At 45.4% G+C, this 24,106-nt stretch overlaps 1 protein-coding gene across 1 annotated transcript in view; it reads left to right on the top strand.

Annotated features, from left to right (window-relative positions):
- Positions 1-9,174: 9,174 nt before the first annotated feature.
- PRDM15 (PR/SET domain 15) overlaps positions 9,175-24,106 on the top strand; it is a gene marked incomplete in the record, with an annotated part of 68,316 nt that continues 53,384 nt past the window's right edge. Inside the window, 3 exon segments of the mRNA XM_073617264.1 lie at positions 9,175-9,323; positions 19,275-19,321; positions 21,766-21,859. Of these exon segments, the coding sequence (XP_073473365.1) occupies positions 19,285-19,321; positions 21,766-21,859 (131 nt within the window).

Raw genomic sequence — 24,106 nt, 5'->3', positions numbered from 1 at the left:
TCCCAATCAGGTGTGCTGAAAGACTTCCGCATCACCTGACTCAGCCGAATGTGGATGTGCACGCAATTCCGCCTGGCCGCGCATGCGCCTACCGTGTAGGCGGAAGCCAAACAAAGTCAAGCCGAGCGAACTTCCCAACAAGGACCAAAGGGCAAAGGGCTCCCCCCAGAGAGACTGCCGGCAATAACAGTGCACAGGCGTGCACAATAGGCATGGATGGAAAAGCCTAAGCTGCTAGAAGAGCAACTAGCCAGGGGTAACATCGAGGGGAGCGCCCAAGCCCAAGGCCTAAGGCCCCTTTCACACGGGCACCATCAGTTTAGCCACGTTAAAAATGTATCAGTTCTTATCTGTTGCTTCATCCGTCTTCAGTTCCGTTAATCTCCATTTTCATCCGTCTTCTGTTCTGTTAATATCCGTTTTCATCCGTTAATGTACACGCTTACATCCGTTTTTGTATCTGTTTTCATCCGTTTACAGCAGTTTCTGTGCCTTTAAGGAAATTACCCAGGAAGCATTGCTCCTCCCAGCCTACATTGCCATGTGTGAACAATTTGCCGACTACTTTCTATCTCCATCAGGAGAAGTTCCATGGCAGTACCAATATATATAGATAATGCAGTGCAAATTTAAATGTATTAATTCATTAATTTGGTTATTTCATTGTGTTTTGATAGCATAAAAAGACACAAAAGCACATGATATGTTCAAAACAGTTTTAGATTTATTATACTGCATAACCCTTTTAAAATAAAGTTTTTTTCACTTTGTTTTTTTTATTTGTCAAGGTATGAACTTTGAATTATTTCTTCAAAACGGATCTTAACTGATCGGACGTTGACGGACATTGTCAGTTATTATCCATTTTGACGGATCTGGACGTAGCCTTGTACGTTAAAAAAAAAACGGATAAAAACGGAAGCGGAGGTTAACGGATGGTCATCCGTTTGCCCATAGGAATGCATTGTCGTCCGTTGGCGGATGGAAGAAAAACGGATAGACGGCCCGTCCGTGTGAAAGGGGCCTCATGCCACAAGACTGCTACAGGTGTGACGAGACTGTGGCTGGGTAGCCGCACATGTGGCCGATAGCGCCACATACCATATTAAGGGAAACCGATCGATGCAATCACGCAATCACATACATGAAGAGACCATTAGCTAGTTCAATTTAGAAATTTACAAGATAATTTTTACATATATATATGTAGCGGTATGTTCACCACTTGGTTACTAGCAATCCGCCAATCACCCTGCTGCCAGACCCCCATCTATCAGTTAAGACAATGAACAGTCATTTGCACAGTTTTGTTACGTTTATTTCAGGATATAACTTGACTGGGAGAAAGGACGATATGAGATGCCCATAGCATTTAGCATATTATCAGAGGTTATTCAGTGGCTGTGGCCTTGCAAACTGGATGCACACCTTGCACCACCAGTCTCCTTCCTTGGAATAACTTCTCTGCAGACTATTGCTCCTTCTTTTCTTGTACAAATCCTTCACTGCAAAACTACTGACTTTCTATTTCTTCACTTCCATTGGGACAAAAAAGAATCGCTCTGAATAATTCCTCCTTGCAGACCATAATGGTATTGCCTATGCGAATCAAAGAGCCAGAAGCCTACACAGCCTCTCCCCGATGGCCCAGAGAATCAGACAGCCACACAGTCTTTTGGAAGGCATTACCATTATGCTTAACCAGACCAGAGATACATGGTACCTCCCCATGACGGCCTGACACATGGTAATGAGTGGACTACTGCTCTCAGCCAGTCCATGACTATGCCAGCCACAGCATTCTGCACTGACCTTGGATAGCTTCTCCTCTTTTGTTTCTCTCGCACTGACCTTTCTTTAAAAAGATAGTTCTGTGTCCTCGGTCACAGAACGCTACTCTACTCTCCTCCGCTTTACTGATACTTCTTCCGTCCTGATCTTCTCCAGCATACAAGTCCTGTGTTCCCCGGTCACTGCAGCTTGATACTTCTGAAAGCAGGGAAGGCACCTCTGAGTCAGAGCACAGGTGGCCACACCCCCCACTACACCAAACACTCCCAGTCCCAAATCAAAATAACGAGGCCCAGCCTAAAGCACAGGCCTGGCTAAATTTACCTTGGACCCTGAGCTATAGAAAAATACTAGTCTAGCACCTACCTTCAGGTAGAGGGTGCTACATACATACATATATATATATATATATATATATATATATGTGTGTGTGTGTGTGTGTGTGTGTGTGTGTGTGTATATATATATATATATATATATATATATATATATATATATATATATAAAACAGACAACAAATATGAACCTAATAATAATAGCATATGACAAAGCATTTGGACTTTAAATATACAACAGCAGGAAATTCCAGAGCTAAATAATAAATAGTTGATAATAAATCCAACCAAAATCAGAACACAAAAAGCAGAAACAGAAACCAAAGCAACACTGCAATGTGTTATAGCAGTCAGAAATGGAAAATTCAAGACTAATATATGAGACATCAGGACAAAAGAATGTGGAACATAGAAGGAAAACCATAACGATAAATCGATAAGTAAAAAAACAAATCGAAATATAGCGTATATCTATAAAAATTATTTATATGATATTAATTCATTAATTCCAGGTAGATGTGTAGCATTCAAACGTTCTATCCATTTGGTTTCCTATTGCAATATTCTTTTGTCCCAATCACCCCCCCAGAGTCCTGCTGTATGACTGCCGGGACTATGAAGGTAATTAGAGATGTATTGAATCTGTGGTAGAGATCTAGATGTCTACTTATAGGAGTCACCATTTTACCATTGGTGGATGTATAGATGTGTTCGTTTATCCTCTGACGCAGTTGGCAAATCGTCTTACCGACATAAAACGCCCCACATTGACAGGTCATGAGATAAACGACTCCCTGGGTACTACAGTCCGCCCGAAAATGGGGATAGAAAAGTTCCCCATTGGGAAGACTGAATCTAGAACCGGGAGGAGGATGAGGAGGAGGAGAAGGCCAGAACAGCTCTATGATATAGGAGACTGGAAGCGATGAGCTTACATCACTTCTGTTTTCCCCGAATGTAAACAGCACCATTTTTAAATAGGGAAATCATTTGATCACTGATCTTGGTGTGATCAGATGCTTTTTAAGGGCAGAGGAGACATCTGGGGTCTAATAGACCTCAGATCTCTCCATAAAGAGTACCTATCACTGCCCATTGCTATTGCAGGGGATATTTAAAAATTTTAAAGCGACAGTGTAAAAATTATTTAAATGAAATCAATTAGACCCCTTTCACACTGAGGTGCTTTACAGGCGCTACAGCGCTAAAAATAGCGCCTGTAAAGAGCCTCTCCTGTCTCTCCAATGTGAAAGCCAAAGGGCTTTCACATTGGAACGGTGCGCTGGCAGGACACTAAAAAAGGACAAAAAAGTCCTGCAAGCAGCATTTTTGAAGTGGTGAAGGAGCGCTCCTAAACCGCTCCTGCCCATTGAACTGAATGGGCACTGCTGCCGAAACCGCCGGCAAAGCGTCGCTGCAGCGGCACTTTGTGGGTCGTTTTAACCCTTTTTTCGACTGCTAAAACAGCGCCCCGCTAGCGGCCGAATATCGCCGCTAAAGCGACAGTAAAGCGCCGCTAAAAATAGCGGAGCTTTGACCGCCGACTGCGCCAACGCCCCAGTGTGAAAGGGGCCTAATAAAAAAATAAAAAACAATTTTTTTAAAGCACCCTGCCCCCCCCCCCATGCTAACGCGCAAAGCTGAACACACACGTTGGTCCCGCATATGCGCATGTGAGGTATCGCCACAAATGTCAGATCGTGGGCATTAATTCTAGCACCAGACCCCCTGTGTAAATCCAAAGTGGTAACCTGTAAAGGCTTTTAACCACTTGCTTACTGGGCACTTTCACCCCCTTCCTGCCCTGGCCAATTTTCAGCTTTGAATGACAATTACTCAGTCATGCAACACTGTACCCATATGACATTTTTACCATTAATTTCACACAAATAAAGCTTTCTTTTGGCAATATTTAATCACCTTTGTTTTTTTTTTATTTTTTTTGCGAAATAAACAAAGAAAGACCGAAAAATTTTAAAACAAAAAAAAAACCAGATTGGCAGCAGTGGTGGCACTGTTGAGACCAGGGCCGGCCCAAGACATTGTGCTGCCTGGGACCAAGAATGAAATGCTGCCCACCCACAAAAAAAAATAAATAAATCACGGCAACCAAAAGGCCCCCACATTCATTATTTTATATCATGATAACTAAAGAGGACCGGTCATGGCGGTCTACATGTATATAGGAGTATATAGAGGACCTGTCATGGCTCTATACATGTATATAGGAGTATAAAGAGGACCTGTCATGGCTCTATACATGTATATAGGAGTACAGTATCTCACAAAAGTGAGTACACTCCTCACATTTTTGTAAATATTTTATTATATCTTTTCATGTGACAACACTGAAGAAATGACACTTTGCTACAATGTAAAGTAGTGAGTGTACAGCTTGTATAACAGTGTAAATTTGCTGTCCCCTCAAAATAACTCAACACACAGCCATTAATGTCTAAACCGCTGGCAACAAAAGTGAGTACATCCCTACGTGAAAATGTCCAAATTGGGCCCAATTAGCCATTTCCCTCCCCGGTGTCATGTGACTCGTTAGTGTTACAAGGTCTCAGGTGTGAATGGGGAGCAGGTGTGTTAAATTTGATGTTATCGCTTTCACTCTCTCATACTGGTCACTGGAAGTTCAACATGGCACCTCATGGCAAAGAACTCTCTGAGGATCTGAAAAAAAGAATTGTTGTTCTACATAAAGATGGCCTAGGCTATAAGAAGATTGCCAAGACCCTGAAACTGAGCTGCAGGCCTCGCAATGGTCCACCAAAGAAGTTGAGTGCACATGCTCAGCATCATATCCAGAGGTTGTCTTTGGGAAATAGACATATGAGTGCTGCCAGCATTGCTGCAGAGGTTGAAGGAGTGGGGGGTCAGCCTGTCAGTGCTCAGACCATATGCCGCACACTGCATCAAATTGATCTGCATGGATGTTGTCCCAGAAGGAAGCCTCTTCTAAAGATGATGCACAAAAAAGCCCACAAACAGTTTGCTGAAGAAAAGCAGACTAAGGACATGGATTACTGGAACCATATCCTGTGGTCTGAGACCAAGATAAACTTATTTGGTTCAGATGGTGTCAGGCGTGTGTGGTGGCAACCAGGTGAGGAGTACAAAGACAAGTGTGTCTTGCCTACAGTCAAGCATGGTGATGGGAGTGTCATGGTCTGGGGCTGCATGAGTGCTGCCGGCACTGGGGAGCTACAGTTCATTGAGGGAACCATGAATGTCAACATGTACTGTGACATACTGAAGCAGAGCATGATCCCCTCCCTTCAGAGACTGGGCTGCAGGGCAGTATTCCAACATAACGACCCCAAACACACCTCCAAGACAACCACTGCCTTGCTAAAGAAGCTGAGGGTAAAGGTGATGGACTGGCCAAGCATGTCTCCAGACCTAAACCCTATTGATCATCTGTGGGGCATCCTCAAACAGAAGGTGGAGGAGCGCAAGGTCTCTAACATCCACCAGCTCCATGATGTTGTCATGGAGGAGTGGAAGAGGACTTCATTGGAAACCTGTGAAGCTCTGGTGATCTCCATGTCCAAGAGGGTTAAGACAGTGCTGGAAAATAATGGTGGCCACACAAAATATTGACACTTTTGTGCCCAATGTGGACATTTTCACTTAGGGGTGTACTCACTTTTGTTGCCAGCAGTTTAGACATTAATGGCTGTGTGTTGAGTTATTTTGAGGGGACAGCAAATTTACACTGTTATACAAGCTGTACACTCACTACTTTACATTGTAGCAAAGTGTCATTTCTTCAGTGTTGTCACATGAAAAGATAGAATAAAATATTTACAAAAATCTGAGGGGTGTACTCACTTCTGTGAGATCCTGTATAAGCAGACCTGTCAGGGCTCTATACATGTATATAGTAGCATAAAGGGACCTGTGCGTGGCCGGCGGCCGCGATGACCACCGGCCACCTGCGATCGCTCCACAGAGAGCCAGACCAGGGATGTAAACAGGCAGATCCCCATTCTGACAGGGAAGGAGAGATAGATCTGCTGTTCCTAATGATTAGGAACAGCGATTTCTCTGCTCCTCCAGTCAGTCCCCTCCCCCCAAAGTTAGAAACACCTCCCAGGGAACACATTTAACCCCTTGATCGCCCCCTAGTGTTAACCCCTTCCCTACCAGTGACATTTACACATTAATCAGTGCATTTTTATAGCACTGATTGGTGTATAAATGTCAATGGTCCCAAAAATGTGTCAAAAGTGTCCGATCTGTCCACTGCAATGTTGCAGTCCTGCTAAAAATCGCAGTCCTGCTAAAAATCGCCATAAAAATAATAATAAAAATACCATAAATCTATCCCCTATTTTGTAGACGCTATAACTTTTGCGCAATTTAATCAATGTACGCTAAATGTGTTTTTTTTTTTAACAAAAATATGTAGAAGAATACATATCGGCCTAAGCTGATGAAGAAATTTGTGGGTTTTTTTAGGGTTTTTTTTATATTTATTATAGCAAAAAGTAAAAAATATTGTTTTTTTTTTCCAAATTGTCGCTCTTTTTTTGTTTATAGCGCAAAAAATAAAAACCGCAGAGGTGACCACATACCACCAAAAGAAAGCTCTATTTGTGGGGAAAAAGGACATCAATTTTATTTGTGTACAGCGTCGCACGACTGCGCAATTGTCAGTTAAACCGACGCAGTGCCGTATTACAAAAAATGGGCTGGTCATTAAGGGGGCAAATCTTCCGGTCTGTAGGTGGTTAATCAGGGCTTGGCAAGGCAAGTCCCTCTCAGGACCTCATGTCTCACACAACTTGTGATGTGTGTTTGTACTTACAGTTTTGATTTGAATCCACGTTGCTTATTGTCACTTGCCAACGTCACCTGCCACACGTTGCGGATTGTCACTTGCCACATCACCTGACAGATGTTGCAGATTGCCACTTGCCACGTCATCTATCACACGTTGCTTATTGTCACTTGCCACGACATCACCTGCCACACGTTGCGGATTGTCACTTGCCACGTCACCTGCCACACGTTGTGGATTGTCGCCTGCCACACGTTGTGGATTGTCGCCTGCCACACGTTGTGGATTGTCACTTGCACACGTCACCTGCCACACATTGCGGATTGTCACTTGCCACGACGTCACCTGCCACATGTTGTAGATTTTCACTTGCTATGTCATCTGCCACACGTTGCGAATTGTCACTTGCCACGTCACCTGCCACATATTGCAGATTGTCACTTGCCACGTCACCTGTCACACGTTGCTTATTGTCACTTACCACAACGTCACCTGTCACATGTTGCTTATTGTCACTTGCCACGACGTCACCTGCCACACATTGCAGATTGTCACTTGCCACATCACCTGCCACACATTGCGGATTGTCGCCTGCCACACGTTGCAGATTGTCACTTGCCACGTCACCTGTCACACGTTGCGGATTGTCACTTGCCACGTCACCTGCCACATGTTGCGAATTGTCACTTGCCACGTCACCTGCCACATGTTGCGAATTGTCACTTGCCACGACGTCACCTGCCACACGTTGCAGATTGTCACTTGCTATGTCATCTGCCACACGTTGCGGATTGTCACTTGCCACGTCACCTGCCACACGTTGCGGATTGTCACTTGCCACGTCACCTGCCACATGTTGCGAATTGTCACTTGCCACGACGTCACCTGCCACACGTTGCAGATTGTCACTTGCTATGTCATCTGCCACACGTTGCGGATTGTCACTTGCCACGTCACCTGCCACACGTTGTGGATTGTCACTTGCCACGTCACCTGTCACACATTGCGGATTGTCACTTGCCACGTCACCTGCCACACATTGCGGATTGTCACTTGCCACGTCACCTGCCACACATTGCGGATTGTCACTTGCCACGTCACCTGCCACACATTGCGGATTGTCACTTGCCACGTCACCTGCCACACATTGCGGATTGTCACTTGCTATGTCATCTGCCACACATTGCGGATTGTCACTTGCCACGACATCATCTGCCACACGTTGCGGATTGTCACTTGCCACGTCACCTGACACTTGTTGTGTCCCAGAGTGAAGGCAGGCAGAAGAGAGATGATGTAATCTCTCTGCTGCCCACTGTAGCACAGTGAGGGGGCAGAACTGCAGTGATGCAGGGCGGGCGGTGAAAGATGATTTAATCTCTCTGCTCCCCCGCCCGCTGGCTCGCTGACTGGCCCGCTCGCTCACTCACCCGCTGACTGCTCCCCACCCCGGGCTGCGAGTGTTCGGCCCGCCCGCTTCTGTCATCGCTAACAGCAGTGGGCCGGCCCTGGTTAGGACTGTACTGGTAATCAGTGTTCATGTCCTTTTTACAGAAGCCGGTTATCGGCTCTCTTGTCCTCTTCTCATGCTGTCAGTGTGCGGAAAGGAAAGCTTCTATTTACATCATGATCAGTGATTGGACACATGGTAAAGAGCCGCTGATTGGTTCTGTACCTCAGTCTGTGATTGGCTATGTCCAGAGGACACTGTGATCACCGAGCGCGCCGCCCGCAAGCTGCAGCGGGTGCGATCACAGGAGGCTGTCATTTGATTGTGGTCAGCAAGTGGTTAAAGCATCGCCTAAGGATAGTAAAATTGACACCGCTTGACGCCATTGCAGGGGCATGCACAATATTTGTGACATGTTTGGTATCTATTTACTTGCCGTAACATCACCTCTTATATTATTCCAAACAATTGGGCATTATATTGTGTTTTTGTGCATTCAAATTAAAAAAAGTGTTTTTTTTTTTTAAATAAATTGCGTTTGAAAAACTGCTGCGCAAATACCGTGTGAAATAAAAAATTGCAACGCCCACCATTTTATTCTCCAGGGCCTCTGCTATTAAAAACATATTTAATATTTGGGGGTTCTAAGTCATTTTCTAACAAAAAAATACTGATTTTCAAATGTAAACATAAAGTGTCAGAAAAGGGGCCGGTCTTAGAGCGGATATTGAGTTTCTATTGGCTGGCTGTGTGTCATGCAGGTGTCATCCTCCCTTCACACCTGACAGGACAATGCCCCGTATAATGGGGAGGATGAGGCTACATAAAGACTACACTTCCCAGCATGCCCCACGAGCCCAGAGCGCCGCTTCCGGTGCTGCGTGATTTCCGGAGCGGATTGGAACCCGGAGTGTGGATTCGGTTCCCCCCCCGAGGCGGGGGTTCCCGCGGAGAGGTACGGGGAGGGAAGAGAGGGGGTGCGGGCGGTGGAAGGGAGGCGGGCGGAGGAGAGGGGGGGTCCGGACGGTGTGAGAGGACGGGGAGGGCCGGGCTCTGGGCCGCACCCGCTCCATCTGCCAGGCCGATTGTTCTGTGTAGCTGTGGGGGTGGGGGGAGCTCTCCTCCGCTCCGGGATGCCAGGAAAACCCGGCTGTGTGCCGAGCGCTGACATCCCTCCGGGCCGGGATCTGTCCTCCTCCTCCTCATCCTCCTCATCATCCTCCTTCCCGCACCTCCCCCGGGGGGCCACACCATGGGACCTTCCATCATCACTGTCCTCTGATACTGATACACCATTCATCATCTTCATCCTCCACCATTCAACATCTTCATCCTCCACCATTCATCATCTTCATCCCCCAACACCCCTCCATTCATCATCTCCATCCTCTCCCCATCACACCATTCATCATCTCCATCCTCTCCCCATCACACCATTCATCATCTCCATCCTCCTCCTCCTCCATTCATCATCTCCAACCTCATCCTCCTCCTCCATCAACTCCATCCTCCTCCTCCATTCATCATCTCCATCCTCTGCTTCATCTCCATCCTCTGCTTCATCTCCATCCTCTGCTTCATCTCCATCCTCTGCTTCATCTCCATCCTCTGCTTCATCTCCATCCTCTGCTTCATCTCCATCCTCTGCTTCATCTCCATCCTCTGCTTCATCTCCATCCTCTCCCCAACACTCCATTCATCATCTTCATCCTCCTCCCCAACATCCCTCCATTCCCCACAACTCCTCATCTCAGTCCTCTGCTTCTATCTCCTCAACCTTCCCTCTGTCTCTCCTTGTCCTCCTCCCTCTTTGTACCTTCATCATCGCTCCCCTCCCCCGCTCATCTCTATCCTCTGCTCCAAACCCTCTCTTGTTCTACCCCCCCCCCCCAATTCTCTGCCTCTGCTGTGATTGGCTCGCTGTAGGCTCTGCCCCCCCCCCCCCCCAACATCTCTCTATAGGGTCAGTCCCCCCAATGTGGGTCTCTAGGGTCCGCCCCGCCCCAAAGTATCTCTCTATAGAATCTGTCCAACCACTATCCCCCTGATGATGTCTCCCTTCTCTTCTCTGCCCCCCCCCTCCTGATGTCTCCCTTCTCTTCTCTGCCCCCCCCCTCCTGATGTCTCCCTTCTCTTCTCTGCCCCCCCCCCTCCTGATGATGTCTCCCTTCTCTTCTCTGCCCCCCCCCCTCCTGATGATGTCTCCCTTCTCTTCTCTGCCCCCCCCCCCTCCTGATGATGTCTCCCTTCTCTTCTCTGCCCCCCCCCCTCCTGATGATGTCTCCCTTCTCTTCTCTGCCCCCCCCCCCTCCTGATGATGTCTCCCTTCTCTTCTCTGCCCCCCCCCCCTCCTGATGATGTCTCCCTTCTCTTCTCTGCCCCCCCCCCTCCTGATGATGTCTCCCTTCTCTTCTCTGCCCCCCCCCTCCTGATGATGTCTCCCTTCTCTTCTCTGCCCCCCCCCTCCTGATGATGTCTCCCTTCTCTTCTCTGCCCCCCCCCTCCTGATGATGTCTCCCTTCTCTTCTCTGCCCCCCCCCCTCCTGATGATGTCTCCCTTCTCTTCTCTGCCCCCCCCCTCCTGATGATGTCTCCCTTCTCTTCTCTGCCCCCCCCCTCCTGATGATGTCTCCCTTCTCTTCTCTGCCCCCCCCCTCCTGATGATGTCTCCCTTCTCTTCTCTGCCCCCCCCCCCCTCCTGATGATGTCTCCCTTCTCTTCTCTGCCCCCCCCCCCCTCCTGATGATGTCTCCCTTCTCTTCTCTGCCCCCCCCCTCCTCCTGATGATGTCTCCCTTCTCTTCTCTGCCCCCCCCCTCCTGATGATGTCTCCCTTCTCTTCTCTGCCCCCCCCTCCTGATGATGTCTCCCTTCTCTTCTCTGCCCCCCCTCCTGATGATGTCTCCCTTCTCTTCTCTGCCCCCCCCTCCTGATGATGTGATGTCTCCCTTCTCTTCTCTGCCCCCCCCCCCTCCTGATGATGTCTCCCTTCTCTTCTCTGCCCCCCCCCTCCTGATGATGTCTCCCTTCTCTTCTCTGCCCCCCCCCTCCTGATGATGTCTCCCTTCTCTTCTCTGCCCCCCCCCCCCTGCTGATGATGTCTCCCTTCTCTTCTCTGCCCCCCCTCCTGATGATGTCTCCCTTCTCTTCTCTGGGCCCCCCCCCCTCCTGATGATGTCTCCCTTCTCTTCTCTGGGCCCCCCCCCTCCTGATGATGTCTCCCTTCTCTTCTCTGGGCCCCCCCCCTCCTGATGATGTCTCCCTTCTCTTCTCTGGCCCCCCCCCCTCCTGATGATGTCTCCCTTCTCTTCTCTGGCCCCCCCCCCTCCTGATGATGTCTCCCTTCTCTTCTCTGGGCCCCCCCCCCTCCTGATGATGTCTCCCTTCTCTTCTCTGCCCCCCCTCCTGATGATGTCTCCCTTCTCTTCTCTGGGCCCCCCCCCTCCTGATGATGTCTCCCTTCTCTTCTCTGGGCCCCCCCCCTCCTGATGATGTCTCCCTTCTCTTCTCTGGGCCCCCCCCCCCTCCTGATGATGTCTCCCTTCTCTTCTCTGGGCCCCCCCCCTCCTGATGATGTCTCCCTTCTCTTCTCTGGGCCCCCCCCCCCTCCTGATGATGTCTCCCTTCTCTTCTCTGGGCCCCCCCCCTCCTGATGATGTCTCCCTTCTCTTCTCTGGGCCCCCCCCCCCCTCCTGATGATGTCTCCCTTCTCTTCTCTGGCCCCCCCCCCCTCCTGATGATGTCTCCCTTCTCTTCTCTGGCCCCCCCCCCTCCTGATGATGTCTCCCTTCTCTTCTCTGGGCCCCCCCCCCCTCCTGATGATGTCTCCCTTCTCTTCTCTGGGCCCCCCCCCCTCCTGATGATGTCTCCCTTCTCTTCTCTGGGCCCCCCCCCCCTCCTGATGATGTCTCCCTTCTCTTCTCTGGGCCCCCCCCCCCCTCCTGATGATGTCTCCCTTCTCTTCTCTGGGCCCCCCCCCCCTCCTGATGATGTCTCCCTTCTCTTCTCTGGGCCCCCCCCCCCTCCTGATGATGTCTCCCTTCTCTTCTCTGGGCCCCCCCCCCTCCTGATGATGTCTCCCTTCTCTTCTCTGGGCCCCCCCCCTCCTGATGATGTCTCCCTTCTCTTCTCTGGGCCCCCCCCCCCTCCTGATGATGTCTCCCTTCTCTTCTCTGGGCCCCCCCCCCTCCTGATGATGTCTCCCTTCTCTTCTCTGGGCCCCCCCCCCCTCCTGATGATGTCTCCCTTCTCTTCTCTGGGCCCCCCCCCCCCTCCTGATGATGTCTCCCTTCTCTTCTCTGGGCCCCCCCCCCCTCCTGATGATGTCTCCCTTCTCTTCTCTGGGTCCCCCCACCCTTCTCTTCCTAATGTCGCTGATTGACTTGGCCCTTTGGGCGATGGCTGATTTCAGATATAACAGATGAACTATCTATGTCTATAATGGGAATCATTCCGGAACTCCCTGAAGTTCAGTAAAGTAGGAGTTGTGTGGACCGTTAATAGTGTCCGGAGCCCAGCTATACCACCAGCAATGCAAACTAAGGAAGAGCTCGTTATATGGCAACACTTGGGGGATTTAGCCTCATATTCATTCTCTGAAAAGTTCCCAAATCCCAGATCCATGTACTACATATTATAAATGAGACCATGATGTCCAAGAGATAAGACGCTCTACCCATACTACCCCGTGCCTAGAACACCCATCAGGTGCACTGGTAGATAATATCCTTCAAAATATTATTGTGACTTAGTAGGGGGGCATGTCAGACCTCTGCAGGGAGACCCCTGCTTCCACACACAGAGCAAAGCATCACTTTACAGCATGCTGGCAGGGGGGCAGGCTTTTTCAGTCAGGCTGTGGCTGCTAAAACCCCATTATCACACCAGCGTTTTGTAGTTCGAAGTTCCAAAATGCTGGAGGAGTAAAAAAAATTAATTATTCTCTACGTAGATAGTTTACATTTCCACTCCAAGTCACGTGAAGCCAAACACCAAAGTTCTGGAGCTTTTTTTTTTTTTTTTATTAACTCAAATTGGGCAGATTTGCGTCTTTTTTGGCAGGTTTTTTATACCCAAAGAAATTAATGGAAATGCATGTTTAAGCACAATTTTCTGCGCCAATGAAAAATGTGAAAAAAATAGTAATATATGAATAAATAAATGTAAAATAAATACACTATCAGTTAGAGCTGCACAATTAATCGTTAAAAAATCGTGATCTCGATTCACCTCTCCTGACGATCTCTCCTGCTGAGTTTGACGATTCTTTCATATAAACAAGTGGAGAGATTATCTGCTCACTCAGCTGTCAAAAGAAAACATCCAGGCATTCTGCCAAGTTTAGAACTTGAAACATTGTATCTAACTTCCTTCTTAGATCAAAGAGATAGAACTTCTCTGTGTAAACAAATAACCTGGGCAATCTGCCAAGCTTTAAACAACGTGTAAATGCAGGAAGTTTAACCACTTAAAGTCTAAATCTTTTTCTGACACTTCTTTATCAAGTTAAAATCAATATTTTTTGCTAAAAAAAATTACTTGGAACCCCCAAACATTAGAGATAAAATATATATATATATATATATATATATATATTTATTTATTATAATATTTTATAATATGGAATAAAATGGCAATTGCTGCAATATTTTATGTCGCACTGTATTTGCCCAGCAGTCTTTCAAATGCAATTTTTTGGGAAAAAATACACTTCAATAAAAAAAAAAAAGAAACAGTAAAGTTAGCGCAATTTTTTTTTTTTTAATGTGAAAGATGATGTTACGCCGCGAGAATCGTGAGAGAATCGTGATCTATCCTCTAAGCAAAAAAATCGTGATTCTCATTTTAGCCAGAATCGTGCAGCTCTACTATCAGTCCCCATAAATAAAAATAATATGTAATAATAATCCCTAACCTTAAAATATAAATATTAAATTTATGTAATGGACACCCAAACAAAAAATAAAATAAAAAACGTGTGTGTATATATTTTTTATTAATAATAATAATAATAATAATAATATTATTATATTTATTTTAAATTTATTATTAACACCCTAATCCTAACAAAAAAAAAAAAGAGAAATAATATGACAAATAAAATATTAACCCCTAATCCTAACCTTAACGATGACCCCTTACCCTAACAAAACTAATAAACTAATAATAAAGAAAGAAATAAAAGCTAAAAAACCTAGCAACAAATGATGCAACAGATGATAGTTTTGTTTATTGAAAAATAATGCCAGAGCTCAAAAACGCGCATCAGAATGCGCCGAAATTGCACATAAAATGTAAAAACACTAGAAAAATGCTCAAAGACACCATGCTTGGGCATCTTTAAAGTGAATGTAAAGATTTGTGTGTGTGTGTGTGTATATGTGTATATGTATATGTATATGTAATATATATATATATATATATATATATATATATATATATATATATATATATTATATAAAAAAATATTCTCAAACATGTCATACCTGCTCTGTGCAAGAGCTTTGCACAGAGCGGCCCCGATCCCTTTTCTGGGGTCCCACAGTGGTGCTCCTGGCCCCTCCTCTACTCTAATGCCCCCATGGAGAGCCGCTTTCCATGGGGGCACTCGTGCGGGCGTGCTCTGGAGTCCTGCCACTGTGTCCATTGACACACAGCAGGACTCGGCCCCGCCCCTGGCTCTGGATTTCGTGTCACTGGATTTGATTGAGAGCAGCAGGAGCCTACGTGACCTATGTGCCTCCCAGAAGACAGCGGAGGGGCCGGACATGGCGTAGATCGCTGTGGATACTGCCGGAAGTGGGAGCAAATACCTGTATTAGACAGGTATCTGCTAACCCCCCCCCCCATCCCCCCTGAAAGGAGCCATCGTAGGGGTTAGGAATCCGGACAGCCAGAGTTCCATTTTTGGGTAGAACTTCACTTTAAGATTAAAAATCCTGAGACTTTACAACCCCTTTTTAAGGAAACAACTAGAAGACTTTGCAAACCGTTTTGATTACACCTGCTAATTTATTTTATTAGTAATAATATTATGCTAATTTAACTAGTTGCAGACTTCGGGGCGTTCTACACACACCCCCCAAAAAAAATCATCATTGTACACAGGGTATGTACTGCCCTACTTCTTGGACCCCCCTAGTATACCAACTTCTTCTTCTCGGAGTATATTGTAATGTCGGTGTTCCGTCAGATTTGGTGACGTTCCGTCACCTACGCATGTGTACCAAAAATATATATATATTTTTTTTCTTTTTAAAAGTGCCCTGTCAGGCAGAGCTCACGCGCAGAAGTGAACGCATGTGAGGTATCGCCGCGAACGTTAGAGCGAGAGCAATAATTCTAGCACAAGACCTCCTCTATAACTCAAAACTTGGTAACCGGTAGAAATTTTTTTAAACGTTGCCAATGGAGATTTTTAAGTGCCAAAGTTTGTTGCCTATTCCACAAGCGGGCGCAATTTTTAAGCGCGAAATGTCGTTGGGTATCAATTTACTCGGCGTAACATTATCTTTCACAGTATAGAAAAAAATTTGGCTAACTTTTATTCTTGTCTTATATCTCTTTTTATTCAAAAAAGTGTGTTTTTTTTTTTTTTTTTCCAAAAAAATTGCGCTTGTAAGACCGCTGCGCAAATACGATGTGACATAAAGGATTGCAATGACTGCCGTTTTATTCTATAATGTGTCTGAAAAAAAAAAAATATATAATTTTGGGGGTTCTAAGTAATCTTCTAGCAAAAAAAAAAATGATTTTAACTTGTAAACAAAGAGACTCAGTCCTTAAGTGGTTAATAAAAAAATAAAAAAACACTACACCAAAAACACATTACACATAGGCACCCACTTAACCCCTTGATCGTCCTGGATGTTAACCCCATTCCCTGTCAGTGTATATTATTAGCATTGATCACTGTATTGGTGATGTCAGTGGCAGTTAGTCAGTCCCCCCCCCCCCTCCAGCGTCAGTCTCAGTGGTTAAAAGGAAAGCAATAATGGTTAAAGTACAGTTATCCTTTATGCTTTTAGCACATGACACTTGACCCAAAACTGTAAATCAGGTCATAGAAATGAAGACCTAAGAATACTGGAAATTAAAGTGGATCTAGAATCATTTAATAGTGTGTTTTTTGTTTTGTTTTTTTGTGTTTTGTTTTTTTTAATAAAATCTAAATACATTAACAAACATGTTTTTATACTTGCCTCCAACTGCCTTGTGCAGTTGGTTTTGTACAGAGCAGCCCAGATCCTCCTCTTCTCAGGTCCCTCTTCGGTGCTCCTGGCTCCTCCCTCCTGTCGAGTGCCCCCAAAGCCAGCAGCTTCCTATGGGGGCAATGGAGCAGAGTCACAGCTCCTTGTGCCCGCCCCCTCTCCCCTGATTGGCTGACTGACCTTAATTGACAGCTGCGGGAGCCAATGGTGCAGCTGCTGTGTCTCAGCCAATCCTTAGGAGTGTCCCGTACAGCTTAGACATTGGTGGAGATCGCTGGAGAGAGAAGGGGCTCAGGTAAGTAATTGGGGGGAGGGGGCTGCTACACACAAGTGTTGTTTTTTTTTTTTTTTTTTATTTAAATGCATAGAGTGCATTAAGATAAACCTTCTGCCTTTACAACTCCTTTAAGAGCCACTTCACATTGGTGCAATGTCGGACATCGCATGTAATTTGCACCGCATTGCTGTGCAAATCGCATGCGATATCTGTGCAATCCGAATTCTGCCATTTTAACTGGCTGAATTTGCATTGAATTCAGACCAAACTCGTGCAGGACCTTTTCACGCCCATGCGATCCAATTCCTGTCTGAATTTGCTGTTTCCACTGCGATCTGCGAACCAATCTTGGGGTGCCGTTAACTTTGTATTGAGAGCCGCAGGGTTTCCCGCATCGCACCAGTGTGATTCGAGCCTTCGGCTGCATTCACACGGGTGATTCGGGCCGGTGTGAATAGTAGAAGCTGGAATCGGATTCCTGTTGAGGCAAGGTGAGGGCGCTGGACCCGTTCACTATAATGACAGGTCGCCGGCGGCTGCATCTTTTCAGCTCTCTGCACAGCCAGCAAATACCTGCAGTGATCGCTGTTGGACATACACAAAGTGCATCCAGCAGGGGTCAACGCAGGTAAATTATTTAACCACTTCAGTCCCGCAAGATTTTACCCCCTTCCCGACCAGAGCGCTTTTTGCGATTCGGCACTGCGTCGCTTTCACTGATAATTGCGCAGTCGTGCGACATTGCACCCAAACAAAATTGACGTCTTTTTTTTTTTTTTTTTTTGTCCCACAAATAAAGCTTTCTTTCGGTGGTATTTGATCACCTCTGCGGTTTTTATTTTTTGCGCTATAAACAAAAAAAATAGCAACAATTTTGAAAAAAACGCATTATTTTTTACTTTTTGCTGTAATAAATATCCCCCAAAAATATATTAAAAAAATGTTATTTCCCCCTCAGTTTAGGCCTCTATGTATTCTAAATATTTTTGGTAAAAAAAAAAAATTCGCAATAAGCGTATATTGGTTTGCGCAAAAGTTAAAGCGTCTACAAAATAGGGGATAGTTTTATGGCATTTTTATTATTTATTTTTTTTATTAGTAATGGCGGCGTTCTGCGTTTTATTATTATTATTTTTTTTTTTTTTTTTTTTTCGGGACTGCGACATTATGTCGGACACTTTTGACACTGTTTTGGGACCATTGTCACTCAATGTCATTCAGTCAGCTAATCGGGGGAGAGAGGGGGCCGGGTCGGGGTTTCGTGTCTGAATGGATACATAGAGCTCTGACTCGGCTCGGGTGCTCCCTGTAGCTGGCTGTGCGGGGCACTCACCAGAGGGAGGGGCCAGGAGCAACACAGGGGGGACCCCAGAAGAGGAGGATCTGGGCTGCTCTGTGCAAAACCAACTGCACAAAGGAGGTAAGTATAACATGTTTGTTTTAAAAACGAGCCTTTTTAATCACTTTAAAGTATTTTTTTCTCTAGAATTGCCTAACTCAATTATATACTCCTGGAGTAAAAATTGAATAACATTTTGTATTAAAGATTGAACATGCACTACAGACACAGATTTAGGACTTGGTTCACGCTGGTGCGACTTGGGATCTGACTTGTGAAACCCCAAGTCGCCTGGCATATGAAATCCCATGTTTAGTTAGAGAGTGGTCTTAATTGGTGCTACTGAAGTCGCCCCGACTGGACTGTATCGATAGTTTCTTTTGTTTTTATGTATTGAATTTTCTTTTCTCTTTTCTTTTCTCTTTTCTTTTCTCTTTTCTTTTCTCTTTTCTTTTCTCTTTTCTTTTCTCTTTTCTTTTCTCTTTTCTTTTCTCTTTTCTTTTTTCCTTTTCGGTACCGAGGGTCCATTTTCTTTCCTTTCCTAGTGAACAGCTTTAGCAACTGTCTCCACTCCCCTCTTACACCCTTTAGCCCCCATGCAAACTGGACGTTAAAATAACTTTATAAAAATGTCAGTAGCTTTGCAGTGATTTTTTTTCAACGTGTTTGCAATAGTGTTTTTAGCATTTTTCCGTGTTAGCGTTTAATGTTTTTGAGCCATTGAAAAAAAAAAAAAAAACACTGGTGAGCAACGTTTTTGAGCGTTTTTACAGCTGAAAAACGTCTCTCAGAACCCACTAGTTTTTGTTTTTTTTTTGTTTTTTTGTTTTTTTTGTTTTTTTACTGCTCCAAAACGGATGAAAACAGCCTATGTGTGCATGGGACACATAGGATAACATGATGGAGAGTTTATTGACTGAAGAAAAACGTCTACAGCCAAAAACAGCTGCTGTAAAAACTTCAAACGCCCAGTGTGCATGAGGCCTAAATGTTTTGGTGGTCCACTTTAGTTGCTAGAGTCTTTAATGTGTCGTGTTCTAGTTAATAACTGCTCTGTTTTAAATTTTTTTTTTTTTTGCAGGTGTTTTATAATGGCACAAGGAGCAATAGATGAATCCGTGTTCCTATGTAAGTGTTTATTTGTTATAACCAAAGATATTATGTTGAACCCCTTTGCTGTGTTTTTGTGTCTTTTTTCCTTTTTCTTTTTTTTTTTTTTCTTCGTTCAGCCCACAAGCTGCATGGAAAAAAAAAGTTTACAATATATGCCCAACAAGGACCAGCAACGTACTGGTATGTTGCTGGACTTTGAGTGGTTATACCAGAATGATGCCTGCAGGTTTAGGTATCATCTTGGTATCATTCTTTTTAGCCAGCGGTCAGCTTTCATGTAAAAGCAATTCTAGTGGCTAATTAGCCTCTGGACTGCTTTTACAACCATCTTCCATGGTTTTCTTGGGCTCTCCTGTCCCAACAGGGAACCTGAGAATGCAGCCGGTGATTCAGCCAGCTGACCATAGAGCTGATCAGAGACCAGAATGGCTCCAAACATCTCTATGGCCTAAGAAACTGGAAGCTACGAGCATTTCATGACTTGGGTTTCCCCAGATATAAAAAGCGCCAAAGCATTTTATCACACTGATCTTGGTGTGGTCAGATGCTTTGAGGGCAGAGGACAGATCTAGGGTCTAATAGACCCCAATTTTTTCAAGAGTACCTGTCACTACCTATTGCTATCATAGGGGATATTTACATTCCCTGAGAGCAATAAAAATGATAAAAAAAATGAAAGGAACAGTTAAAAATATAATAAAAAAGCTCTGGCGTCTAATGTAAACAGCAATTGCACCATGCATGTGAGTTATCACTGCGAAGGTCAGATTGAGGGCAGTAATTTTAGCAATAGACCTCCTCTGTAAATCCTAAAATGGTAACCTGTAAAGAAGTTTGCAGTTTTGTTGCCGCTGCACGTTTGTGCGCAATTTTAAAGCATATCTTGTTTGGTGTCCATGTACTCGGCATAAGATCATCTTTTGCTGAGAGGCATGTCGAGTCCATGGAATATTTTACATTTTGCCACAAGTTTAGGGAAAATTAACTTTAACTTTTTTCTTTTTTTTTTTTTTTTTTTTTTTACACAAAGTTGTCACTAAATGATAAATTGTTCAAACATGGCATGGTTATTTGTGGAAATACACACCAAAACACATTCTAGCCTCTTACAGGACCCCGAAAACCAATCGCCGCCTTCAGGCTTTCTAAAGGCGTAAAATGGTGATTTCACTTCCTCACTACCTATCAGTTACAGAGGCCCTGAAATGTCTAGATAGCACAACCCCCCCCCCCAAAAAATGACTCCATTTTGGAAAGTAGATACCCCAAGGTATTTGCTAAGAGGCATGGTGAGTATTTTGCAGCTCTCATTTGTATTTGAAAATGAAGAAAGAAAATAAAAATGTGTTTTTTTTTTTTTTTTTTTTTTTAGATTTGTTTTTTTTTGTGTTTTTTTTTTTGTGTTTTTTTTGGGTGCTTGGGGTGTCATTTGGGGGGGGGGGGGGGTTGTGCCATCTGGGCAATTTTAAGGCCTTTAAAACTGTGATGGGTAGTGAGGAGTGAAATCAAAAATTTACGCCCTTAGAAATCCTGAAGGCGGTGATTGGTTTTCAGGGTCCCGTACACAGCTAGACTCCCAAAAAGTCCCACACATGTGGTATCCCCATACTCGGGAGAATCAGCAGAATGTATTTTGGGGTGTATTTCCACATATAACTATGCCATGTGTGAGCAATATATCATTTAGTGATAACTTTGTGTAAAAAAAAAAAAAAAAAATAATAATATATATAATATATTGCAAAAAATAAAAATCGCAGAGGCAATCAAAAGAAAGCTCTATTTGTGGGGAAAAAAGGACATAAATTTTGTTTGGGTAAAGCATTGCATGACCGCGCAATTGTCAATTAAAGCAGCACAGAACCAAATTGTAAAAAATGCTCCGGTCATTGAGCAGCCAAATCTTCCGGGGCTGAAGTGGTTAATGTGTAATGTGATCGAGGGCTGAGGTTGCTCTGTATTCTTATCTACACTCTAGAAAAACTTGTTTGGTAAAATAAAATGCTTGAATGTTTGTTAAAGCTAAAAAAAATTCCCAAGGAAGGTCCCTGCAATAGATTTGGAGATTTTTACTCGCTCCTCTGGCAGCCCTTGTCTCCGATCTCCTGTCCATTCCAGGGCTGCGACCTCCATCAGTCTCTTCTGAATTCAGCATTTCCTGGAGTGTCGGATACTCGTTGTTCCATCCTCCTACCCCAAAGCTGATCAATGAAAGGGTCAGAGGATGAAACCGCGGGGGACATACGGGGCATCTGACACTCTCTCAGAAGTGTTGAATTGATGGAAGGTAGGAAACACATGCCACCATGTAAAAAAAATTAAATAAAAATGTTTTATAGCAAGGATCTTTCTTTAGAATTTTATGTTGGCCTTTAAAATTGCTTTTAATTTAATTTTTTTTATTTTATTTATTTATTTGTTTTTTTTTTTTGTCAAACCTGCAATTCTGCTATGTGTAGGGTGTGACGACTGTGGCCAGTACCATGACTCGGAGTGTCCAGAGTTGGGTCCAGTGGTGACTGTCCAGGACTCTTTTGTTCTGAGCAGAGCCAGGTGAGTAGATGAAAACGAGAAAAGACGTGTAACCTAGTTTACAGTGCTTTTAATGCATTCCTAAACCCACAACAGTAAAATCTGTCTGTATATGCTGAATAGCATGCTTGTTTTAATCACTGTGGATGAAAAATAAAAAAACAATTCGGCCTAGGACAGTGGTTCTCAACCTGGGAGTCGGGACCCCCTCGGGTCGAATGATGATTTGCCAGGAGTCGCCGAATCCTGGGCTGTTCCTAAAGCCTGCACCGCTCTCCCAGCCTTTTTGCGGCCGCCCAGCTGGGGCTGTCCCTGGAGCCCGCGCCCACCCACTCAGCCTCTTCGCAGCCACCCATTCAGTTCACGGCATGAGTGGAGGGGCAGAGACTAGAGGTCAGCTGACTGGTGAGGAATATTAAGTGGGAGGGGCTGGAGGAGAACCTATTTCCGGATTTTGGCATAGGTGTCACTGCTAGGAGACACCACAGAGCTGGAGACACAGTGAGTAACACTACCTGTGATTAGAGTTGCCATTAAAAGTCCCCACTACAGTTCTCGGATCAGCAGATGACCTTGATCAAGAGCACCTAAGTTGGTTGATCCCAACTCCCCGCCAGCATGTCCACCACTCATCCCAACTCCCCGCCAGCATGTCCACCACTCATCCCAACCCCCCGCCAGCATGTCCACCACTCATCCCAACCCCCCGCCAGCATGTCCACCACTCATCCCAACCCCCCGCCAGCATGTCCACCACTCATCCCAACTCCCCGCCAGCATGTCCACCACTCATCCCAACTCCCCGCCAGCATGTCCACCACTCATCCCAACTCCCCGCCAGCATGTCCACCACTCATCCCAACTCCCCGCCAGCACGTCCACCACTCATCCCAACTCCCCGCCAGCACGTCCACCACTCATCCCAACTCCCCGCCAGCATGTCCACCACTCATCCCAACTCCCCGCCAGCACGTCCACCACTCATCCCAACTCCCCGCCAGCACGTCCACCACTCATCCCAACTCCCCGCCAGCACGTCCACCACTCATCCCAACTCCCCGCCAGCACGTCCACCACTCATCCCAACTCCCCGCCAGCACGTCCACCACTCATCCCAACTCCCCGCCAGCACGTCCACCACTCATCCCAACTCCCCGCCAGCATGTCCACCACTCATCCCAACTCCCCGCCAGCACGTCCACCACTCATCCCAACTCCCCGCCAGCACGTCCACCACTCATCCCAACTCCCCGCCAGCACGTCCACCACTCATCCCAACTCCCCGCCAGCACGTCCACCACTCATCCCAACTCCCCGCCAGCACGTCCACCACTCATCCCAACTCCCCGCCAGCACGTCCACCACTCATCCCAACTCCCCGCCAGCACGTCCACCACTCATCCCAACATCCCAAAATTAGAGAATACATGGAAGGGAGAGGAAAAGAGGGGGAGGAACAAAGAAAAAGAGAGAGAAAGAATAAGAGAACAAGAAACACTGCTAGAGAGAGGGATGGGGGAAAAGAAACAAGAAATTAGGATAGAGCGAGCTAAAAGGGAAAGAAAGGAGAACAAAGAGAGTGGTACATCTTAAAATGTACCAGAAGGGGTTTTAATACTGTACTGTAGTGGAAGGGACTCGGGGAGCGCTAAATGTCCATGGGTTAGGGGTGCAAATGACTTGTCTTGCCTTGGGTGCTGATTACCCACACTACGAAAATAATTTTACTGTTAGAGGTCTCCACAACTTGGGAAATTTTATCAAGGGGTCACGGCACTAGAGGGGTTGAGAACCACTGGCCTAGGATAAACAGTGAACTGAGGCCTCATGTACACTTCTGCTGCTAAACAGATGTTTAGGATCATTTGGATGTCTTTTTTGTTTTTTTGTTTTATTTTTTTTTTTTTTTCCAACTGCTCCTGAACTCTCCTCTGTTATCTTATCAGTACGTACATGTACACAGGGTCATTTATAGTCGTTTCTAGGCAGTTAAGTTTAGAGGCCTTTTTTTTTTTGGAACACAAAAAATGGGTTCAGAAGCTGAGTTTAGAGGCATTTCAAGCTCCAAACGCTTCTAAGTGCGGTAACTCGCGTTTTATGCACGTTTCGTTTTAAAGGCTTTTTTTTATTTTTGGCTTCTAAAACCTGTATCTATGCATGGAAACATGGCAAAACGGATGTTTTAAACGTGGGTTACTATATGTCAAGTGTTTTTTTTTTTTTTGTTTACAAACTTTATTTGGTACAAAGAAATAGTACAAAAAGCTT

The sequence above is a fragment of the Aquarana catesbeiana genome, linkage group LG02, assembly GCF_042186555.1.
Source record: "Aquarana catesbeiana isolate 2022-GZ linkage group LG02, ASM4218655v1, whole genome shotgun sequence".
NCBI classification, from domain to species: Eukaryota; Metazoa; Chordata; class Amphibia; order Anura; family Ranidae; genus Aquarana; species Aquarana catesbeiana.
Note: the sequence above shows the minus strand (reverse complement) of the source record. Positions and strands in the feature narration are given on the sequence as shown.